The sequence below is a fragment of the Melanotaenia boesemani genome, chromosome 24 (assembly GCF_017639745.1).
Source record: "Melanotaenia boesemani isolate fMelBoe1 chromosome 24, fMelBoe1.pri, whole genome shotgun sequence".
NCBI lineage: Eukaryota > Metazoa > Chordata > Actinopteri > Atheriniformes > Melanotaeniidae > Melanotaenia > Melanotaenia boesemani.
The window spans coordinates 1,424,416-1,448,433 of NC_055705.1; the positions used below are offsets into that span (position 1 = coordinate 1,424,416).

General features: G+C 43.7%; 2 protein-coding genes across 2 annotated transcripts in view; both read left to right on the plus strand.

Moving 5' to 3' along the window:
• The window catches only part of LOC121635255 (NLR family CARD domain-containing protein 3-like), a 1,000,352-nt gene that overhangs the window by 467,504 nt on the left and 508,830 nt on the right, over positions 1-24,018 (plus strand). The window lies entirely within an intron of this gene.
• Positions 8,549-24,018, plus strand: part of LOC121635914 — a 100,138-nt gene continuing 84,668 nt past the window's right edge. The window contains exons 1-3 of the mRNA XM_041979331.1: positions 8,549-8,604; positions 14,026-14,107; positions 15,980-17,756. Of these exons, the coding sequence (XP_041835265.1) occupies positions 8,549-8,604; positions 14,026-14,107; positions 15,980-17,756 (1,915 nt within the window). The remainder of the gene's footprint in view (positions 8,605-14,025; positions 14,108-15,979; positions 17,757-24,018) is intronic.

The window sequence follows — 24,018 nt, forward strand, 5'->3', positions numbered from 1 at the left end:
TTTAAGTCACTGGACTCGCATATATCTAAATTTTTATGGAAAAACAAGCCATCACGTATCAGTCTAAAAACTTTACAACAGACTAAAGATAGAGGCGGATTGGAGCTACCCGACTTTAATCATGTTTTCTTAGCTAACAAGCTGCAGTATATCTCCAAATGGCTTAAACCTAGCAGTCTGGATGAATCATGGTTAGATGTAGAGCAAGCATTGTGTGAGGATCTGTTTATCTCTGACCTGCCATTCATCAGCTCAACCATCAAAACACATAAGTGTTTTAAAAGCATCAATATCAGTTCCTCCTTAGTGGCTTGGTGGGATTTTCTAAAAATAACCAAATCCTCACTTTTTCCATGTAAGTTTACACCCCTCTGGAACAACCCTGACATCCTGCAAAACAAAAAGCTTATCAATTTTACTCAATGGAAAAATAAAGGAATAAAACAGAACATATAATAGTAATTTGATATAAATACTTCACAATATGGAATCAGCTGCACTAAATGTTTAGAACCAGCTTAAATGTGTTATATGTAAAAAAAATATACCATTAATCAATTAAACTTAGCTACCAGGGTGGCAGAATTCATGAATCTCAATGTCCCAAAGTTATTATCAAAAACATATAGACTGTTATCTAAACTAGAAGACTCAATCTGTCTTCCAACTTCAAAATGGGAGGGTGACTTATCCAGTAACTTTAATAAAGATAAATGGTCACAAATATGTTTAAAAACCTTTAAAATGACTAAGAATTCAAATATGCAACTAATACAATTCAAAATTCTGCATAGAACTCATTATACAGGACAAAGGATGTTCAGGATGGGTCTGTCACAATCAAACATCTACACACACTGCAATGAAAACACACCTGACAACTATCTCCATGCCTTGTGGTCCTGCCCGACCTCTGTGTCGGGCCGTGTAGGGCTGGCAGGGGTCTGCGGTTGGGGTTAACTCATAGAAGGGGGTGTGGCCACTGGTGCGGCCTGGGTCAGTGGGCATCAGCCCTGTGCCGGGTGGCTGGCTGTTCTGGGGTGGGCTGGGTGGGGGTTCTGGCCTCTGATGCCCGGAAGTGGCCCCCTCTCTTGGGGGTGGAGCAAGCGGCAACCTTTGCCGGTAAAATGTGAAGCCTATGCGGAAGTGCAAAGAAATTGCAGTCCCCCCCTCGTCCACTAGGGGCTCCATAACAGAGCAAATCCCCATAGACTCCCATGTTAAAAAGGCCAACTGCACAGCAGAAATAAACATGTTTAAAGCCTGGTACAAAAATCCATTTTAGAATTAATAGGTCAAGGGTGATTTTTTTTCTAACTCCTCCATTTGGATGTTATTTAATCATGAAATTTGGCATAATTAGGGGCGTGTCCTTTTGATTGACAGGTATCCAATATCCACAGCAAGAAGGGAGAGTGTAGCACAACCACGGTTTTTGGCCGGCTAACAGTGCGCCTTAGTTTTAGCCTGCCTACTTCCGTTAGCTGGTTGGCAGAGTTAGCTCCGGGTTAGCTCGGTTAGCTCTTAGCTACGGGCAGCTCAGAGTTTGATGGGTGTCAATCATCTACCCCCACCTTCACAGCCCCCCTCTCAGCTTGACCTCTTTGCCCATTTTTGGATTTTCTGGGACTAACAACACACGTGACGCTGCCAAGATGGCGACAGTGGAAACGCTCAACGAGCTTCATGTGTGCTCTTCAGAAACCTTCGGGTGATGTCGTGGAGGCTCCATCCATCTTTTATTTGCAGTCTATGGGGTGGAGGGGTTGGTTGGTGCCAAGGTATCTGGGCCAGCCTGGGTGTGCCACCACAGGATGACTTGGTGCATGCCCTGGTGTCTGGTTGCCACCCTGGGACCCAAGGTTAGGCCCGGGGCAGGAGAGGCTTTAGGGTTTGAAGGGAGGCTGAGTGGGGTTCGGGTATCATAGGGGAAGGTGTTGTGGTGTGTTTAGGGGTGAGACTGAGAGGTTTGTGTGTGCGTGTGTGTGTGTGTGTGTAGGTGTGTGTGTGCATGTGTGTATATGTGCCACGATGAGTGGGAGCAGGGGGGATCATGTGCGCTTTTGGGGAAGGCCTGGGTGGTGGGCCATAGGTCTGGGCTTTCCCACTATCCTCATCCCCCTCTGCTTCTTCCCCCCTAGGCATATAGTCGGGGAATGCCTTTAGGGGTTGGTGGCGGCTCATTGATTGCGGTCACTGGATACTCTGGTTGTGGGGGGCGACCGCTCCTAGCCTGTCTTGCCGTGGAGGGCTTCTTGGGGAACAGGGAGGGCCAACTGCTGCACCCTGTGGTGACTTGCCTGTCAGTTTTAATTACAGTTAGACACCGAAACACAAGAAACACAACACACAAACAACTTTTGGGGGGCATGCCATGTAATGCATGGCAGACAGGGCTGCTCGTGCGGCCTTGCTCCCAGCATGGTGTCGTTACTGCCCCTCAATTTTTATCGCAAACAACACACACTTCACAAACAGTCATGAGTGGGGAAGGGGAGGGCAATGCAGTCAGAGGGAGATGTTTGCCCCAGGGGCCAGGATCCAGGCTGGCTGCACTGATGGGGGAGCTGCTGGCGCTGGGGTAGATGCCCAATCTGCTGCATCTGGATGGGGTGATGATGGGGTGGTGGGGGGTGATCAGGTTTGGGGCCTCGCTATCCTCTGGTCCCCCAGGGATGTCTCCCACATGTGATGTGGGTGTGTGGAAATTGAGTGTTTGTGGGTACAGCACAGAGTAGGCTGTAAGTGAGGGGTTACGGGGTGGATAGATGGGGTAATGGGTGGGTGGGTGGTGGAGGGAGGGTGGAGGAGGATGGGGTGGGGGGTGCTCTGACCAGGGTGGTCTTTTTGATGAGGGGGGGTTTGGGATGGTGCTCCAGGATTGCTGCTGAATGCCCAGGTCTCTGGACCCCCCTAGTCTGCCTCTAGCCTCCGTAGAGGCATGGTCACATCTGCAGGATGATCCCTCCTCATTCCTCATCCTCTGCATGCTGACACAGCACTGAGGTGTCCAGTGGGTTTATACTAGTGATGGAATGTTCGGCTCTTTTTAGAGAGCCGGTTCTTTTGGCTCGACTCTCAAAGAAGAGCCGGCTCTTTTGGCTCTTAATTTAGCTTTTTTTTTTAGCCTCATACACCTTAACTTCTCAAAAATTAATGAATGTGTTTTGAAAACCCTTTTGTGTTCAGTCTTTTTTACAAGAAGTCTTATATTTGCCTCTTTTTGTGCATTTATTCTGATACAAAAGTCCTTAATTGTTTAATATTTCAACAAAAATCTTATGATCCACAAATGAACAGAAAACAGCAAAGAAATCCACAAAACAGAATGAGAACCAGACTCAAGAAAGCAGCATTAATGTCCTCAGTTCAGATTGGCATTCAGAAAAATAAGATGCTTCATCTTGGGTGGCTGATCATGATTTAAAAAAAAAAGAAAAAAAGAAAAAAGTATATATATACACACACATATATAAATATATATATATATATATATATATATAAATATATATATACTTTGTGTATATATATATATTACATATACTTTTTTTTTTTTAATACTTGTCCTGTCCAGATTGGTAGCAGCAGAATGATGGTTTGGCCGCTGTGTTGTGCCAAACAAATTTGAGCTTTATGGATATAAGGCTCCTTTTGATAATCGGATTTATCTAATATATGTATATATGTATATATATATAATAAATCATATAACCAAAATGGAAAAGGTCTACACTTCCAAATACTTTTATTTCTACGCTGTGGTGATATATTTTTCAATGTACCCTCATACATACAATATAAAATATCACTATAAATGTACGATATAGACGTCCTTTCACTTACAACCCAAATCTACATCTCCATCCAGCAGCTTATTCTAGCTACACCAATACTTTCGATGGTGTTCGATTGATGTAATAATTATTTTAGGGTTGCTTATTGTGCCAAAGTTTACTTAAAAAACATCATATTACTTACCGGGATATTTGTCGTCCTCTCGTCCTCTTTTGCTGCTAAACCGATTTCTGCTTGACTTTCCCCTCGTTTTCTAACATAGGCGGGACCGATGCTGGTAGTGAGGCAGTTGCTGCATTCACTTACACTCGAACGTTTGAGCTTCGATGTGACAACGTCATCATACATTTGATGTTTTATTAAATTTATTTGTCCCTGCATAGGTGGCCAGTCTGATTGAAGGGATGGCCTGTGCCCCCCCGGGCCACCCTGCTGGACACGCCCCTGCTTACTTCAACAATGGTGAACTGAAGGGATACAATCCACCTCTGTGTGTTAATGACCAGATAAACCAAATAAAGACACGGGTTGATGCATTAGACATAAACATAAACCAGCTTCTTGTCTCTCAGCAGCTTTCAGCTGAAGTTGGGTTAGTTAGAGAACAACAGTTAAAAGAAATGTCTGTCTTAGAAGAACTGGATTAAAGACCTGTGAGCTCCTCTGCTAGAATCTGCTGCTGATGGTGGTTTTACTGCTGGCTTTACATCTACCACATGTTGCTGCTGCTGCTGCTGCTGCAGTGCTAACACAACTCCAACCACTATGTCTGCAAACACTGACAACAGAAAAACACCTTGACCTTGGACCAAGATGGCGCCTGTGCCTGGCTACGCCTTTGTTGCTGGTCTCCTTTGTCGACTTTTATTCATTATTTTTACTTTATGTACGGTCCTATCAGTCCGTTTTCCCAACGGATACGTTTCTGCTGTTTGGAGCTACGATCGCGTTGCTCTTTTGAGCATAAGAAAATCTATGGAGTCCTTATGTAATGACTGGGGAAAGTACAGGCAAACTTTTCCACCACCCTTCGTTTGCTCGACCGACTCTCCAGAGTTCTTGCTGCTGATTCGTGTCCCCGACAAAAAGAGGAGACAGAGGAAGCGTGGCTGTAGGTCCGGCATCCAAGCTAAGCGAAAGCGAATCTCGCGTCGTCAGGTTGACATCCCGGATCACATGGACAGGTGCTTGCGGATTGTTCCCCTCATCGACGTGTGCTCAGGTTTTGGTGTTCCCTCTTCGCTCCCCTTTTCCGATCCCTCGTCAGATGTCTGGGAGTTGGTGAAACGTCGGAATTGGGGCTACCAGGATGTTTTGCCACCGCTCGTTTCCATGTTTACATCTGACAATCTACGCGTGGCACCCCGACCCAGCTGGAGATCACGTGACCGCACTGCGTGCCTTCGGCAAATTCCGTTGAGCCGAGCTGATGTGAAGACTGTGACGTCATCCTCGTCTCGGGTCGGTCTATTGAATGTACGCTCAATTTCAAATAAATCTTTCTCATTGAATGACTTTTTTATCAGGCGCAACTTGGATTTCCTGTTCCTCACTGAAACATGGCAGAGTGAAGGGGAGTTTATTCACTTAAATGAACTTTGCCCTGATGACTGCTCGGTTTTCGGGATACCCCGCCCCTCTCGTCGTGGAGGAGGTCTTGCAGTGGTATTCAAGGATAAATTTACTTGTAAAATGATTAATTCTCAAACCTACCTTTCATTTGAATCTCAGATGTTTAAGATTGGTTCTTCTGATGTCTTTTATTGTGTGCTGGTTTACCGCCCACCAGGTCATGCTGCTGCCTTTTTAAAGGATTTTAGTGATTTTTTATCATTTATTATTAAGTTGGAAAAAGTTTTACTAGTTGGTGATTTTAATATTCATGTCGATGACCGAAATTCCTGTGCTGCAAGGGATCTTTTAACATTGACTGAAACTTTTGATTTGGAGCAACACGTTTCTGGACCCACTCACCATAAGGGTCATACCCTCGATTTAGTCTTTTCTCTTGGCATTAACGTGGCTGACCTCTGTGTAGAAGATGTCCACATTAGTGATCATTACTGTGTTTTATTTGATCTGCACCTCACTCCTAAACCCGAGCCCTCTGCGACTAGGGCCGCAAGGCGCATTATCACTGAGAATACAGCAGCTCATTTCTCTGCCTTGTATGACTCTAATGTGTTTAAGGATTGTTATGATGTGGACAGCCTCACCGTTAGTTTTAATAGTCTCTGTAAATCCATTCTGGATCAGGTTGCTCCGGTTAAATCCAATCTGGTGACCAAGAAGACCACCCGTCCATGGATAAATCATGATATTCAGGACTTTAGGCGCCTGTGTCGAAAAACGGAGCGCTTGTGGAAGTCTACTAAACTTGAAGTACATAGATTGCATCTTAGGGAACTTATGTCCTCATTAAATGAAATGATTAGAAACGCCAGATCTGAATACTTTCGTCAGCTGATCACATCGAATAAGAAGAACCCCCAGGTTGTGTTTGACACCATCAGTTCTATTGTATGTCCTGTTGATCCCCTTATACCTGTTTCTTGTAAAACCGACAGTAATGTATTCTTGAAATATTTCATTAGCAAAATTGAGGATATTAAGGCTAAGCTTCCTCTGCGCTCATTCTGTAACCCAATTGTTATTGATGAGCCTGTACTTCATAGGTGGTCATCTTTTAATCAGGTGACCCAAGCGTATATCTCAGACTTAGTAACTAAAATGAAGCCCTCATCTTGCCCTTCTGATGCACTCCCTTGTAAACTCCTTTTAAAAGTGTTAGATGTCATCGGACCCTGGGTTACCAATCTGGTTAACACCTCACTGTCTTCTGGCGTTTTCCCCAGTTCTTTTAAACATGCTTTTGTGGAACCTCTTCTTAAAAAATCTAACATGGATCCAAACGAACCAAATAGTTTCAGGCCCATATCGAAGCTACCCTTCCTGTCCAAAGTTTTGGAGAAAGTTGTTTCGGAACAATTGATTTCCTTTATGGAGAATTTTAACATCTTTGATCCTTTTCAGTCCGGTTTCCGTAGGCATCACTCAACAGAAACTGCTTTGCTCAAAGTGTCCAGTGACATTTTGATGTCTGCGGACTATGGGAAATGTACTGTTTTAGTCCTGTTGGATCTCTCCTCGGCATTTGACACTGTTGATCATGACAGATTGCTAACCAGATTGCGCGATCAAATAGGAATGTCAGGCCCCGTTTTATCATGGTTCACTTCGTATTTGTCAGGTAGGAGTTTTTGTGTATCAGCTAACCAGATCCTGTCTGACTCAGCTGATTTGCGGTGTGGAGTACCTCAGGGTTCTGTGTTAGGTCCTTTATTGTTTTTATTGTATGTTCTTCCACTGGGAAAGATAATCAAGGACTTTGATGATGTTTCTTACCACATTTATGCTGATGACATTCAGCTGTACTGTTCTTTTAAGACTTCTGAGATCCATAAATTGGACTCCCTAATGAGCTGCCTAAAGCAAATTAAACAATGGTTGGGTGCTAATTCACTGCAGTTAAACTCAGACAAAACTGAGGTGCTGGTGATCGCCCCTGATGATGCCAGCCCATGTATTAAACAGTACCTGGGTGTTTTGAATGAGTCATCTAAATCCCACCTTAGAAACCTCGGTGTCATCTTTGACAAAGATATGTCCTTAGAACACCACTCTAAGCAGCTAACTAGGAACTGTTTCCATCAGCTAAGGAATATCTCTAAACTGAGAACTGTTGTTTCAAATAAGGACCTTGAATTGGTAATTCATGCATTTGTATCGTCTCGTTTGGACTACTGCAACAGCCTATTTACTTGTCTAAATAAAAAGGAATTGTCCCGTCTGCAGCACGTCCAAAATTCTGCAGCCAGGCTCCTGACTCGCACGAACAGATGGGCACATATTACGCCAATTTTAAAGTCTCTTCACTGGCTTCCAGTCTCCGTTCGTTTTGCTTTTAAAATCATGGTGCTGACTTTTAGAGCCCTACATGGCCAGGCTCCTTCCTATATTAGAGACTTATTTTGTCCCTACACTCCCTCTCGGAAGTTGAGGTCTTCGGACCAAAATCTTCTAATGATCCCTCGTACTCATTATAAGTCCCGGGGTGACCGCTCCTTCCAGGCCTTTGCGCCGAGGCTATGGAATGACCTCCCGCCATCCCTGCGTTCCCTCGACTCTATAGATGTTTTTAAGAGTAAACTTAAAACTCACCTGTTTTCTCAGGCTTTTAATAATTGACGTGCGAGGGCTGTGTTATGCTTATTATGTCTTTCAGATCTTAATGTATTTTGCTTTTTATTTTAACGTATTTTATTTGTATTTTATTACTTGTTGTGTTTAATTTATTTGTATTGATGTAAAGCACCTTGTGATGTTCATTGTCTGTGAAAGGTGCTATAGAAATAAACTTTACTTACTTACTTACTTACTTACCCAGTTCTAGTCAGATTTCTGGCTCTGGTTACTGTCAGTGCTGATTAAGTAAAACCTTACATAACACCTTCAAGATAAAACACAAAGGGCTTCATAAGAGCCAACAATGCATGAAATGCATGAATTAATAAAAAGCTCATTTAAAAGATGTGTTTTTAACAGGTTTTAAAAAGCGACCACAGAGTCCACCAATCTCAAGTCTAAAGGAAGAGATTTCCAGAGTCTGGGAGCCACAGGACAGAAGGCTCTGTCTCCTTTAGTTTCCAGCTTTATATGGAGAACCATCAGCAGGTCCTGGTCCCAGGGAGACATGGTTGAGGAAGCCCCCAGATATGACCTGGTGTTTGTCCAAAAGGAGCTCTCCAAGTCAGTAAAAGAGTCTTAAATTGCAGCCTGAAATAAACTGGAAGCAGCTGCATGAAGGTCGGAGTCCATGAGCAAACCGCCTTTAGAACAACCTGCTACCGTTCTAGGCAGGTGTTGTAAGACAGGTCTGTAGTACATTAATGATCCAATCGTGATGAAGCAAAAGCATGAATAAAGATTTCCAGTTCAGGATGTGACACAGTTCAGGATGTGACACAGTGGAGCGTGGTTTGGTAATATTTTTTAGAGAATAAAAACAGGAACCAGATGACCGATTACTGCAGACACGTCAACAGGAAGTACTTCTACTGTCTCATGTCTCATGAGCCTGGATGGACTATAAAATGTGAATATTTAAACTTGTAGCAAAACCTGGTGTGAGACCAGTTTGAAAGGATTAAAGGAGACTAGGGTTTGTGAGGAACTGTGAGCTGGTTTTATTGTAGGAGAAATTTAAAAAGTGTTTGTTTTTTACTTGAATTACTTGTAGTTTTGTGTCAGTGTTTCCAACACCTCAGGTGTTACCGTTTGTTTACTGTTTACAAATCAGCAACCACAGGCCGATTGTAGTGCTCCCGTTTCTAAGTAAAACCATCAAAAAAGCCGTTTTTAATCTGCTTAAAGACTTTTTTAACACAAACAACTGCTACGATGTCTTCCAGTCAGGTTTTAAACGGCACCACAGCACCGAGATACTCTGACCAAAGTCATTAATGACATATGTTTGAATACAGGCGATGGAAAAATGTCAGTCTTAGTCTTACTGGACCTCAGTGCTGCTTTTGAGACAGTCGACCACAATATATTACTCCTGACTGGAGAACTGGGTGGGCGTCGCTGGTACTGGTTTAAATCTTATTTAGAGAACAGGAAGTACTTTCCTCAGTCAGTAGGTAACTTTACATCTGAGCAGACAAGAATTACATGTGGAGTTCCCCAAGGTTCCATCCTGGGGCCTCTTCTGTTTAACATCTACATGCTCCCACTGGCACAGGTCATAAAGAACAACATTAGTTACCATAGCTACGCAGATGACACACAGGTTTATATTACAATGTCACCAGGAGACCGAGGCCCCGTACAGGCTCTTGGTAAATGCATTGAGGAGATTAATGACTGGATGGGTCTGAACTTTCTTCAGTTAAACAAAAAACTAAACTGAGGTGATGGTTTTTGGAGCCAAAGAGAAACGATTAAAGGTCCCCACAGAGCTTCAATCTATAAACATAAAAACCACCAACCAGGCCAGAAATCTGGGTGTATTGATGGACTCAGACCTAAACTTTGAGAACCACATGAAGGGAACCACAAAGTCAGCCTACGATCACCTTAAGAACATATTAAGGGTAAAAGATGTGATGTCTCAGCAGGACCTAGAAAAACTAGTCCAGCTTCCATCTTTAGTCGGCTTGATTATTGTAACAGTGTTTTTACAGGTTCTACCTAAAACATCAGTCAGACTCCTGCAGCTGATCCAGAACTCTGCTGCTCCAGTCCTCACTAAGACCAAGAAAGTGGACCACATCAGTCCAGCTCTGAGGTCTTTACACTGGCTGCCGGTCCGTCAGAGGATAGACTTTAAAGTTCTGCTGCTGGTCTAGAAAGATCTGAATGGTTTAGGACCAACATACATCAGAGACCTCTTGACCCAGTATGAACCTACCAGAACCCTCAGGTCAACTGGATCCAGGTTCTTATCAGTTCCAGAGTCAGAGCCAGACATGGAGAAGCTGCATTCAGCTTCTATGCTCCACATGTCTGGAACAAACTCCCAGAAAGCCTCAGATCAGCTGAAACACTCAGTTTATTTAGATCCAGGTTAAAGACCCACCTGTTCTCTGCTGCATGGAACTAGTTTTTATTTAGAGTCCAGATCTGGATCTGGTTCTTTAAGCTGGAATCATGTTTTAATCCTGTCTTTCCCCACGCTGGAACTTGATTTCTTGCATTTTCTCTGTTTTATTTTAGCCTTTTCTTTCTCTTTTTATTTAATTAATTTTATTTATTTTAATCTTTGTTTTGCAGAACAAAATTAAAGGTTTTAGTCTCCAAATTGTCCATTCTGGTACCTCCGGTTCTCAATGTTCCCCAGCTGGGAGGGTTTTATAAAGATTTCAATTTCACCAGATTTGTGATAAAAACTTTCTAAATGACATCAAACTGTTAAATATACTTTTAGCTATAAACTTTGAATGCTCCAGTCCAGCTACAGTTAAACCCAGTAGAAGCCAACGGATACGTTGCTGTTGTCATTTTCCTTCAGAGATAAAATGTTTTTCATCTAATCACCTCCAGGCAAAACAACAATAAAAACAAACATTAAATCTTCTTCTCGCTGGAATCTGTTCAAGTCTTAAAGGTTAACCAAACTGAGGGGGAGTTTGTTGATTATTTCTCTGGAAGAGAACTCCCACATCATCTCACCATCTGACCACAGATCACCCCCCTCAGTGCAAACTGAGACTGTGAAACATGACGAACCACGTTCTGTAATGCAGAGCCACGTGCACGGCACCATTAACACAAAATTTTATTTCTAAAGCACTGAAAAAACACCACGACATCAGAGCAGAGTGCTGAGAGAAATGATTAAAACAGCACAAATGATCAACAAGGATTAAAAACCAAAATAAACTATCAAATAGAACAAAAAACTATAATAGGAGATATAAGAACGTCAGAGGAAGGGGAACAGCTGGATTTAAAAAGCATGACCTCCCAGCCACCCATTCCCTGATGTCACTGATTCCCTTAAATTATGAAAAAATCTGTGAAAATAAATAAAAAAACTCAACTTCTGCTGTTAAATATCGAACAAGGAAGCATGTTTTCTGTCCTAGTGTGACGGAGAACTCCAGGATGTCGTGTCGTAGGTCTGCAGGGAAGGAAGGAGGTTTTACGGAGCTGGCACGAATTTAAAGGCTGTGCAGAGTAAAACATGGTTTATAAATCACACTGAAGCCATACAGACGTTTGCATCACGCTTCCAGCAGAAACGTCTGACTTTTATTCCTCCAGTCGAGCTGTGGAGACATGTTAACCACGGTGAGATGCATGTTAATCAGGTAGCTGGTTTCTCAGCATTCGAACCCACTTCCTTTTTTCACACTGCACAGCGAAGGAAGCGATGACCACAAACAGCTCTGTCAAACTGCTCAGAGCTGTCACCAAATCCACTTCTAGTACATTTAACCTGCAGCTAATCGCTGGGATCCAGTCGTTTAACTGGAGCCGAGTCGCAGGCCAACAGGCCGAGCTGTCCAGAAAAGCGCCGAGTCAGAGTGAGTCAGCAGATCGGTCATCTTCCTCATCATGTGGCAACACATCTGACCTTTGCTTTAGAGCCAAACGTCAAAGATTTCAACACTAAACTAAAATTAAACTAATTCCGCTGACGTCTGTAGTCACTGCGAACACGAGCTTAATGTGAGTAAAAACATTTAAACTGCCTTATTCCAGTTAAAAGATCTGTCCGTGCAGTCAGAAAGCCACACCAGCTACCACTTCCTGACTTCAGACCAGGGAGAAACATCTGAAAACAAATGCTGAAACACTCATTTATGAAGTGAAAAACCCTCAAACCATCGTATCTGCTTCTACTCTGCGTTTCTTTCTCACCTCCAGAGAGCAGATCTGAAAACAAGATTATAAAGCAACTAAAAGGCTGTAAAAATTAAATATCTCACATCAGTCATGCTGATTATGTCCTAGTAAATTTCTTCTTGATAAGTAGTTTTACGTTAGTATTTTTGTTTTGTATTTCCTTTATTTTAAGTCTTCTGCTCCTAAATTATCTCTAGAAGATATTAAAGTTTATTTCTGGGATTTTATTACCTGCTATGAGTCTTGAAGCTACAAACCAACATTTAACCAGTGATAAGTAAGTTCGTGCTTCTCATGAACTAGTTTATTCAGTTTAAAATGAATCGTTCACATTTCAGTTGTTTTAACCCTCAAAGAGCAAAGACACCAGGCCCTGTCTCCACACAGGAAGCTTTCCTCCGCTGTACGCCGCTTTTCTCTGCCTTCGTCTTGTTTTTAACGGCAGAGTTTTTGTAAACCGGGGTGCCCACGTCCAGTCCTGGAGCTGCTATCCTGCAGCGTTTAGATGCAGCCCTGCTCCAGCACACCTGAATCAGACGAAGGTCCCGTTAGCCTCTGACATGAGGACATTCAGCCATTTCATGTGGTTGTGATGGAGAAGAGAAGCATCTAAAAGCTGCAGGACAGCAGATCATGAGGACGGGACTTCGGCTCCGGTTTAAACTAACAAAACCCTGAGCTGAAGGAGCAGCAGCACACGGTCCTGCCCAACCTCCACCAGACATAAACAGCTGGATGAAGGTTGTTTTCTGTTCTGTTTAAAGGGTGTCAGACATCAGGTGACACCCGCTCTGTTTCCAGACTTTAGTTTATAAAAGCCACCAGCTTCGATGGAAGGCGAAGCTGGAGGAGCTGGCTGGTGGAAAGCAGGTCATAGTTTCATTTAGCTGAAAACTGATTTGTATGTTCTTCTTTCCACTGATGACAATGATTAACAGGAACTCGCTGCAACTTCTAGAAACTCAAGACGAAGGCAGCTCGGTGTTTATCAGGTGATCAGCTCAGTGCCTCCACCATGGGTGGTGTCTGATCATCCTTCTAGAAAAGCTGCCAGACTAAGACTGGTGATCGTTTCATGAAGCTTGGCGGCGACTTCTAACTGTCCCGTTAGAAGAGAAGTACCCGTCACCAGGTTAGGTTTCACCCTCAGCTGAGCGACACATGACAGATCACACCGTTTCATTATTTACAGAACAGAAACTAAAAGTCAGAATCCAGCCGCTTGCAGAAGCTCCTGCAGCAGAAAGATGAAGGTTTCCTTCAACCTCGTCAGAGAAACCATGTGAGTCTCCCACATGGTGGCGGTGATTTTACTCCACTCTTCCTTAACGTGAAGTCCTTCACTTTCAGAGCTAAATTCCTGCTCCAGGCAGGTCAAAGGTAAAAATACAATAAACTGCTTTTAAAATGAAAGAAACATAAAATGACCTGACCTGTAAAATCTGTAAAAGTGCTTTTTTTTTTTTTACAGAAAAGCGTCTGTTAATAAAGTTTTTAGCCAGATTTTAATGACTCAGCAGTTTGCGCTTGGCTCAGGTGTGCAGGGAATTTGTTTAACAGGTGGGGGCACATACATCCAGATGCTTCTCCATCCAGGATTTTCTTTAATAAAACGTTTGGCTTTTAGTTTTTCTCCTGTGTGTTTACATCACTGATGATCTCAGAAAGGTGTGATCTTTAGTTTCAGGTGAAACTTCTGCTCCAAGTTATAGAGACAGTTTCTCTGCCGTCTGCGGAGAAACAAGGATGAAGGGTGAAGTCGTTCCCTGCCTCAAACAAAGGAATGAAAGCGTTTCATTTTTGGACATTGTGCTTCAGAGTGAACAGGTTGCTTCAGATGAAGGAAAGTCTCGTATACAGAGACCAGCTGATGAGCAGCAGCAGGGATGTGAAGCTGCAGGTGAAGCTCTCCATCAGGAATGAAGCTGCAGGTGAAGCTCTCCATCAGGATAGAAGCTACAGGTGAAGCTCTCCATCAGGAATGAAGCTGCAGGTGAAGCTCTCCATCAGGATAGAAGCTACAGGTGAAGCTCTCCATCAGGATAGAAGCTACAGGTGAAGCTCTCCATCAGGAAAGAAGCTGCAGGTGAAGCTCTCCATCAGGAAAGAAGCTGCAGGTGAAGCTCTCCATCAGGATAGAAGCTGCAGGTGAAGCTCTCCATCAGGATAGAAGCTGCAGGTGAAGCTCTCCATCAGGAAAGAAGCTACAGGTGAAGCTCTCCATCAGGATAGAAGCTGCAGGTGAAGCTCTCCATCAGGAAAGAAGCTGCAGGTGAAGCTCTCCATCAGGAAAGAAGCTGCAGGTGAAGCTCTCCATCAGGATAGAAGCTACAGGTGAAGCTCTCCATCAGGAAAGAAGCTGCAGGTGAAGCTCTCCATCAGGAAAGAAGCTGCAGGTGAAGCTCTCCATCAGGATAGAAGCTGCAGGTGAAGCTCTCCATCAGGATAGAAGCTGCAGGTGGAGCTCTCCATCGGGATAGAAGCTGCAGGTGAAGCTCTCCATCGGGATAGAAGCTACAGGTGAAGCTCTCCATCGGGATAGAAGCTGCAGGTGAAGCTCTCCATCGGGATAGAAGCTGCAGGTGGAGCTCTCCATCAGGATAGAAGCTGCAGGAGAAGCTCTCCATCGGGATAGAAGCTACAGGTGAAGCTCTCCATCAGGAAAGAAGCTACAGGTGAAGCTCTCCATCGGGATAGAAGCTGCAGGTGAAGCTCTCCATCAGGATAGAAGCTGCAGGTGAAGCTCTCCATCAGGAAAGAAGCTGCAGGTGAACTGAGATCAGCTCCTGAAGATTTAGGTCTTGAAGTTGTTCCAGGCTGCAGGACTGAGAATAAAGAAAACTAAATAAATACGTTTGTTTAGAAATGAGAATAATGAAATAAATTTAGGTTAATTTAAAACAGAATGAGAATAATAAACAATTTAATCTAATAAGAAACACATTCAAATGAAACAGTGTGTGTGTGTGTGTGTGTGTGTGTGTGTGTGTGTGTGTGTGTGTGTGTGTGTTTGTGTGTGTGTGTGTGTGTGTGTGTGTGTGTGTGTGTGTGTGTGTGTGTGTGTGTGTGTGTACCTGTGCATGTGACAGTTATCTGTTTACCACAACAGGAAAGACATGAATAGTGCACGTGGGAGTGAGAGACTGTAAATCTGGTCCCCGACTATCCGCTCCAACCCTCCACTCATTCATCCTCCTGCTAATAAAAGTCACGGTTCAGCTACAGCTGGGTTTATCCTGTTGGGCTCAGAGGGTAAAGACCATGTGTGGACCAGATCTGTATCAGTGAAGGTCCGTTTATTGCGGATCAGAACCAGTCTTGGGTCAGCTCTACTCTGTAAACATTTTAGCAAGCTACAAAAATAAAAGTTCACGCTCTAATCTGAGGATGATCTGGCAGAAAGATCTGGAATGGGAATTAAATGAGGACAAATGGCTAAAATGATCTAATACAGGCAAATATAAGGGTGCTTATAAACTTTACAGGATGGCTATTCTGGCCAGTAAGTAAGACATGCCAACCAGAGACCAGAATGTGAGAGTGAATACGTACGGCCATGTTAGCGAAACATGGTACATTATACTGGAGTTTTATTATTGTCCCCAGTCCAACGAAACTCACCAAGAGATCATCCAGAGCTACTAAACATAACAAAATATAACCTTACAGTAGTAAATGTTGCAGCGGTCAGTGTTGCCATGTTAATCCTGTGTTGGCTCCTTTCCTCCTTACCTTCTACACCACTGATGTTCAGCCTAACACTGATGTTCAGTCCAACACTGATGTTCAGTCTAACACTGATGTTCAGTCCAACACTTATGTTCAGTCTAACGCTGAAGTTCAGTCCAACACTGATGTTCAGTCTAACACTGATGTTCAGTCCAACACTGATGTTCAGTCCAACACTGATGTTCAGTCTAACACTGATGTTCAGTCCAACACTGATGTTCGGTCCAACACTTATGTTCGGTCTAACACTGATGTTCGGTCTAACACTGATGTTCGGTCTAACACTGATGTTCAGTCTGACACTGATGTTCAGTCCAACACTGATGTTCAGTCTAAAACTGATGTTCAGTCTAACACTGATGTTCAGTCCAACGCTGATATTCGGTCTAACACTGATGTTCGGTCTAACACTGATGTTCGGTCTAACACTGATGTTCAGTCCAACACTGATGTTCAGTCTAAAACTGATGTTCAGTCTAAAACTGATGTTCAGTCTAACACTGATATTCGGTCTAACACTGATGTTCAGTCCAACACTGATGTTCGGTCTAACACTGATGTTCGGTCTAACACTGATGTTCGGTCTAACACTGATGTTCGGTCCAACACTGATGTTCGGTCTAACACTGATGTTCGGTCTAACACTGATGTTCGGTCCAACACTGATGTTCGGTCTAACACTGATGTTCGGTCCAACACTGATGTTCGGTCTAACACTGCTGTTCGGTCCAACACTGCTGTTCGGGCTAACACTTATGTTCAGTCTAACACTGATGTTCAGTCCAACACTGATGTTCAGTCCAACACTGATATTCGGTCTAACACTGATGTTCGGTCTAACACTGATGTTCGGTCTAACACTGCTGTTCGGTCCAACACTGATGTTCGGTCTAACACTTATGTTCGGTCTAACACTGATATTCGGTCTAACACTGATGTTCAGTCTAACACTGATGTTCAGTCTAACACTGATGTTCAGTCCAACACTGATATTCGGTCCAACACTGATATTCGGTCTAACACTGATGTTCGGTCCAACACTGATGTTCGGTCCAACACTGATGTTCGGTCTAACACTGATGTTCGGTCTAACACTGATATTCGGTCTAACACTGATGTTCAGTCTAACACTGATGTTCAGTCTAACACTGATGTTCAGTCCAACACTGATATTCAGTCCAACACTGATGTTCAGTCCAACACTGATGTTCAGTCCAACACTGATATTCGGTTTAACACTGATGTTCGGTCTAACACTGATGGTCAGTCCAACACTGATATTCGGTCTAACACTGATGTTCGGTCTAACACTGATGTTCGGTCCAACACTGATGTTCAGTCTAACACTGATGTTCAGTCCAACACTGATGTTCGGTCTAACACTGATGTTCGGTCTAACACTGATGTTCGGTCTAACACTTATGTTCGGTCTAACACTGATATTCGGTCTAACACTGATGTTCAGTCCAACACTGATGTTCGGTCCAACACTGATGTTCGGTCCAACACTGATGTTCGGTCCAACACTGATGTTCGGTCTAACACTGATGTTCGGTCTGACACTGATGTTCGGTCTAACACTGACGTTCGGTCTAACACTGATGTTCAGTCTAACACTGATATTCGGTCTAACACTAATGTTCAGTCCAACACTGATGTTCAGTCTAACACTGATGTTCAGTCCAACACTTATGTTCAGGCAGGAGGTGGAGACCTAGAAGTTCTTGGGATGGACCATGGACCCCAGACTGGACTGGAGATCCACCACAGATGCTGTGGACAGGAAGGGGATGAGCAGGCTCTACTTCTGGAGACCATTCGTCCATCCATCCATCCAACCGTCAGTCCATCCACCCATCCAACCGTCCGTCCGTCCATCCGTCCATCCATCCATCCATCCATCCATCCATCCATCCATCCATCCGTCCATCCGTTCATCCATCAGTCCGTCCGTCCATGCAACCATCCATCCGTCCGTATGTCCGTCCATCCATCCATCCATCCATCCATCCATCCATCCATCCGTCCATCCGTTCATCCATCAGTCCGTCCGTCCATGCATCCATCCATCCGTCCGTCCATCCATCCATCCATCCATCCATCCATCCATCCATCCATCCATCCATCCATCCATCCATCCATCCATCCATCCATCTATTTAAAAACAACTTAAACTATGAAAACCTGGTAAAACATATAATATGAAGTAATGAACAGAATAGCTTCATTCAGCCAAAGCTAAATGTTTAAAACGGGACAGACCACCAGAAATATCTGCTTATAATGAACTTCATGGCATACAGGCTTCAAGCAGTTCAAAGACCACCATTAGAGTCGCTCTCCACCATCCTGAGCTGCAGAGTCCAGCATCAGCTCTGTCTCCTTGCTGATCTCTCTAAACCCATCATCCCATCCAATAAAAAGTCCTCTACTCGTTTCTCTAGATGAATGTAGTCCTCCAGACCTGGAAACCAAAGACCTCATGTCACATGGCTCGCTGGAAATAACTTCACCTCAGAACCCATAGCAATGTGTCCCCCCCACCCCTCTGTCACTAGCCTCAACATTTCCAACCACAGCTACCCGGCGTCATGTTTACTCTACCTGCTCACCTTACCACATCAGCCTGCTTGTTAACTGTTGTTTTATCTGTTGTTTGTTTCACGTTTTCTTTTCTGTTAAAGACCAACTAGAAGCAGGTCTGACTGTTAATACCCAGAATCAGGTTCAACAAGGAGCAGAAGTAAACTCCATCCATCCATCCATCCATCCATCCATCCATCCATCCATCCATCCATCCATCCATCCATTTTCTTCAGCTTATCCGGAGTCGGGTCGCGGGGGCAGCTGCCTAAGCAGGGAAACCCAGACTTTCCTCTCCCCGGCCACATTCACCAGCTCATCCGGAGGGATCCCGAGGCGTTCCCAGGCCAGCCGAGAGATGTAGTCCGTCCAGCATGTCCTGGGTCTTCCCCGGGGCCTCTTTCTGGTGGGACGCCAGGGAGGTGTCCAGGAGGCATCCTTTTTTTTTTTTTTTTTTTTTTTTTCTACCCTGTCCTGTCCAGCATCCTAAAATACAGAACGGTGGTCTGTCTGCCATATTTTGCTTGACAGATTTGCTCTACCAAGGGAGACATGTTATATACATGGCTGCCCTTGATATTTTTATTATTTTTATTGTAATCTTATTTTCTTTAGACTTATATCTCAGTGCCGAACCTGACAGAGAGATAGAGGGAGAGAGAGAGACAGAAAAAAAAAAAAAAAAAAAAAGGGAGAAAAGGACAGGATTAAAATGTGAAAATAACAGTTGTCTATGCTGCCCAGAACATATCACAAAAAAAAAAACAACAACATAAACTACCACAGTACTACATGATACCCAAAGAAAGATAGAATGATGATAATATAAAAAAATTACAGTAGTCATCAAATGTTTCTGCAGATGAACGTACCAACACACAAACATCAGCTACATCTAGTGAGAAGCGGATGGAGAGACGAGCACGTTTGTGAGCATGCACGTGTTAATATGCATGTTTGGCCATGCAACAGGGAGGAAACCCAACACCAAGGCTAGGCACCCCAGGGACAAGAACATGTCCGCAGGTCCCCCCCCCCCCCCCCCCCCCCCAAAAAAAAAAAAAAAAAAAAACCTCTTCATCCCCACTGCCCACCAGGACTCCCGCAGTTCACTAGAATAGTTTTCTTTGCGATACATAAGGCCGTGAGGACCATATGTGCTTTGTTAGTGTCTATATTAATGTCACTTAGGTCACCCAGTAAACAAAGTTTTGGACATGCAGGAATGTTACATCTAACCCATGTTGATAAATCCTCACAAACCTTGTTCCAGAACTTCTGGACAGGTGCACAAAGCCATAAAGCGTGTAAGTAATCATCTGCTGTGTTACCTGTGCACTGTGTGCAGATATCGGAGTGATTAAGACCCATCTTGAACATCCTTTGTCCTGTATAATGCGTTCTATGGAGGACTTTGTATTGTATGAGTTGTAAATTTGGGCTGTCTGTCATATTAAAGGCATTAAGACATATTTGTAACCAAAATGATTGACTAGGATTGATGGATAAATCTATCTCCCATTTTGAAGTAGGTAGGGAATTTGAGTCATCTATTTTTAACATTAATCTGTATATTTTTTAAAGTAATTTGGGGGTACAGAGGTCCATAAAATCTGCTACTATTGGAGGAAGTTCCAGGGGTCTCATTTATAAAACTGTGCGTAGGATTCTTACTAAAAGTGTGCTTACGCCCAAAACCGGAAGTTGCCGTACGCCATAAAATATTCTGATTTATAAAACCGTGCGTACGCACAGGTGCAAGCAATTTCCCCTTTATAAATCACACTCGTCCTTGAAGTTTGCGCAGGTGAATTTGGCTCATGTTCCGCCCACTACACGCCCACTTTCCACTATAAATGGTCAATGCAAAGTAGCTCAGCGTGTATTAAAATGAGCCAGCTGATCCATGTTGTGATCCATGAACAATGGCAACCGCAGGGAAGCGAACCAAAAAACGCAACTTCACAGAGGCAGAAATCGATGCATTAGTGAGTGAGGTGGAGAGTCGAAAAATTATTTTGTTTGGTAGCCACAGTAGTGGCGTGACAAATAAGAGTAAGTGTCGTGAGTGGCAACACATAGTTACCTCAGTTAACTCTGTGAGTGGGACAGAGCGGACCATGGCGAGATCAAAAAGAAACCATCAATGAACTGAAGGAAATCAGAACAACACTGCATAATTTGTGTGACATTATGTTCGACATTCCAAACACATTAAAAGAGCTTGTGAAAAAGTGAACCTTATTGTCTGCTTAATCGCTGCATGACCTCCTCACAGAGCCGTGCCCCGTGTTGGAACTCCCTGTGTCTGGGAGGGGGCTGTGGGTGAGGGTCGGCATTCCGAGGAGGGGGGAGGCCAGGAGGTAGTTGGATGCCGTGCCTCAGTGCCAGGTTGTGCAGCACGCCACACGCCCTCACGATCCTGCGCACCTTTTGGGGATGGTACAATACTCTACCCCCTGACGCATCCAGACACCGCCACCGGCATTTTAAAAGGCCGATGGCGCGCTCTACAGTTGAGCGCGCACGGGAGTGAGCGGTATTGAACAGGGTCTCCTCTGCGCTCTGGGGGTTTGGGAAGGGGGTCAGGAGCCAGCGCCGGAGGGGGTAGCCACTGTCCCCTGCATTTCAATGAAACAGTGCATCAGTGGTCTGCATCTGGCTAAGCTGGTTGTCAATATAAAGTTATTGTCTTACCAAGAAGCCAGCCATCACGTACAGCGCCTGCCTGCAGTCTCTTCTCTACACTGCTTTGCGCTAGGATGTAAGAGTCATGTGTAGAGCCAGGCCATCGTGCAACTACATTTGTCACCATCATGTTGGATTGACATATGACTTGAACACTGATAGTATGCACATGCTTCCTATTGACATACATGAATTCATCGACATATGGGGCCCTTATAGCAATATGAGTGCAGTCAATTGCGCCGATTACATTAGGAAAACCGGACATTTCTGCAAATTGCCTTTTAATGTCGGCCTGTTCTCCTGCAATATAGAGAAATTGGATGTGGAAGAGTGTAGCAGGACGCATAGACAGCGGAGACGGGTTATGAACTCTTGCCGGGTTGAAGTCATGCACGCTGACCAGTGAGCCGAAATCACATCTGCGGTCATACAGCCAGAGCGCAAAATTAATTGGAGACATGGTGACAGGACCCCACGCTGCCACAAGAGGACTCTGGATGCAGTGTGTTGTTAATTCCCCACCTCTCCATCTGTGTCGCCAATTCCCCCAGCCTCCAAAACCAGCGTACGCATGGGTCAGAGCTGCCGTGAAAGACCGCACATTTTCACGTCAAGTTTGTTTTTTATAAATCACAACCTTTGCGTGAAAAGAGGCGTACGCCAGTTTCAGGCCCCATTTTGTGCGTACGCAACGGTTATAAATGAGACCCCAGATCTGTTCGGTGAAGGGGGAATTTTGTGTGTATTATGGTTCTGAGTTGTTGATATTCTAAGAATCTGTTGCTGTTAATCCCATATTGTGATGAGAATGTATTAAAAGATAAAATATTTCTGTTATGGATAATATGTTGAAAGTATTTAATTCCTTGGTTAATCCATTGGTTAAAGTTTAGCATATTTTTGTTTAGTAGAATATCAGGATTGTTCCAGATGGGTGTGAGTTTACATGGTATTATTGAGGAGTTGGTTTTATTGAGAAATTCCCACCAGGCTGTCAGAGAAGTGCTGATGTTGACACTTTTAAAGCACTTTTGCTTTTTTATACTTAAGCTGAAAAAAGGAAGATCAGAAATTTCCAAATTGTCACAAAATGTTTGTTCTATGTCTATCCACAGGCCATCTAGTGGACTAGGTTTGAGCCATTTTAGGACATATTGCAATCTATTAGCTAGGAAGTAATGTTGAAAGTTAGGCAAGTCTAATCCTCCTCTATCTTTCGGCTTCTGTAAAGTTTTTAAACTGATCCGGGGTGGTTTATTTTTCCAGAGAAATCGGGAGATGTGTGATTCTAGCGATTTAAACCAGGTAGAGGGGGGTTTCATAGGAATCATAGAAAACAAATAGTTGATTTTGGGTAGAACCATCATTTTTATGGTGGCGACTCTCCCCATGAGTGAAATGGGTAGAGATTTCCAGCGAGCAACATCATCTTCTATAGTCTTAAGAAGGTGAGTGTGATTAAGTTTTGTTAGTTCTGAGAGCCTGGAGGGAATATTTACACCCAGGTATCTAATGTTACCTGATTTTAAGGTGATGCTGGGTAGATTTTGAAAGCTACAGTTGATGGGTGTCCAGGAGGCATCCTAACCAGATGCCCGAGCTTCCTCATCTGGCTCCTCTCGATGTGGAGGAGCAGCAGCTCTACTCTGAGCTCCTCCTGGATCACCGAGTCACTACCCACAGGTCGTGACCGTAGGTGAGGGTAGGAACATAGATCGACCGGTAAATCGAGAGCTTTTCTATTTCTGGATCCTCTCTCTGAATTTGTGTAGTAACCGCCATCTTTAAAAACAACACCCAGTGGATCAAGGTGATGAGATGCTGATCAAATTATTTCTTCGTTTTCTTCCACTAGCTAATAAAGACACTGAAGCAGACTGGACGCCATGTCTTAAAACAGGTGTATTCAGCTGTATTCAGGTGGAGGTAGGCTGAACAAGTCCTCCACCCACTGCCCGCCTGTCCTTTTCACCAGGGCTGGAACTCCACAGGGACTCGGGAGCATCTCAGGGGAAAAATCCCATTTCATTGTTTGGGGGAACAATAAACAGTAAAATGTCAGAAAGTAATTCCCGGCGGGGCGGGCATGAAGAAATGATTCTCCCTCTCTCTCCTGCTCATTGCAGCTTGTGTTGCAGGGCTGAGCCCTCAGCATGGTAAATAATGTAATTAAACTAATGATAGCAGCTACAGCATCATTCTGTATTAGTCCATGTTCGGTATGCAGCTTTTTCTATGTGCAACCAGCAATGTCAACAACATATTAGGTGGTTTCATCTGAAACCACTTAAAAAGGCATTTTATCTGAAAATAGACCGTTTTAACATGATTTTAAATAAAGATGAGAACCAGATGTAAACATGAACATTTCCTCTGACATTACACATTTTAAGAAACTTCAGTGAGACAAAAGGATCACGTTTAGATGCTTTTTCTAAATGATGCGAGCCAGAAGACGCTCTGTGTAACGATGGTTCATCACCGTCTGTAGTTCTGTCTGCTCATATTTTCCTCTGTTTCTTTAAGTTGATGAATTAAAGTCGTGGATCTTTTACTGATTAATGGGAACATTTATGTATGCTGGTGATTTCATCGTAGTAAAAACTTTTTATATTTTCAGTTCAGAACTTTAAAGAAATCATCCAGTAAAACAATCCTGTGTTCATTTTAAAACCACCAAACATTCATCAGCTCATTATAAACTTCCACTCTGTCACATGAACGTACAAATAAATGTGGAACGAAACACGTCTACTGATGTCTACATCTAACCCATGCCCTGGCTTTGAGGAAAAGACCACTACTCCC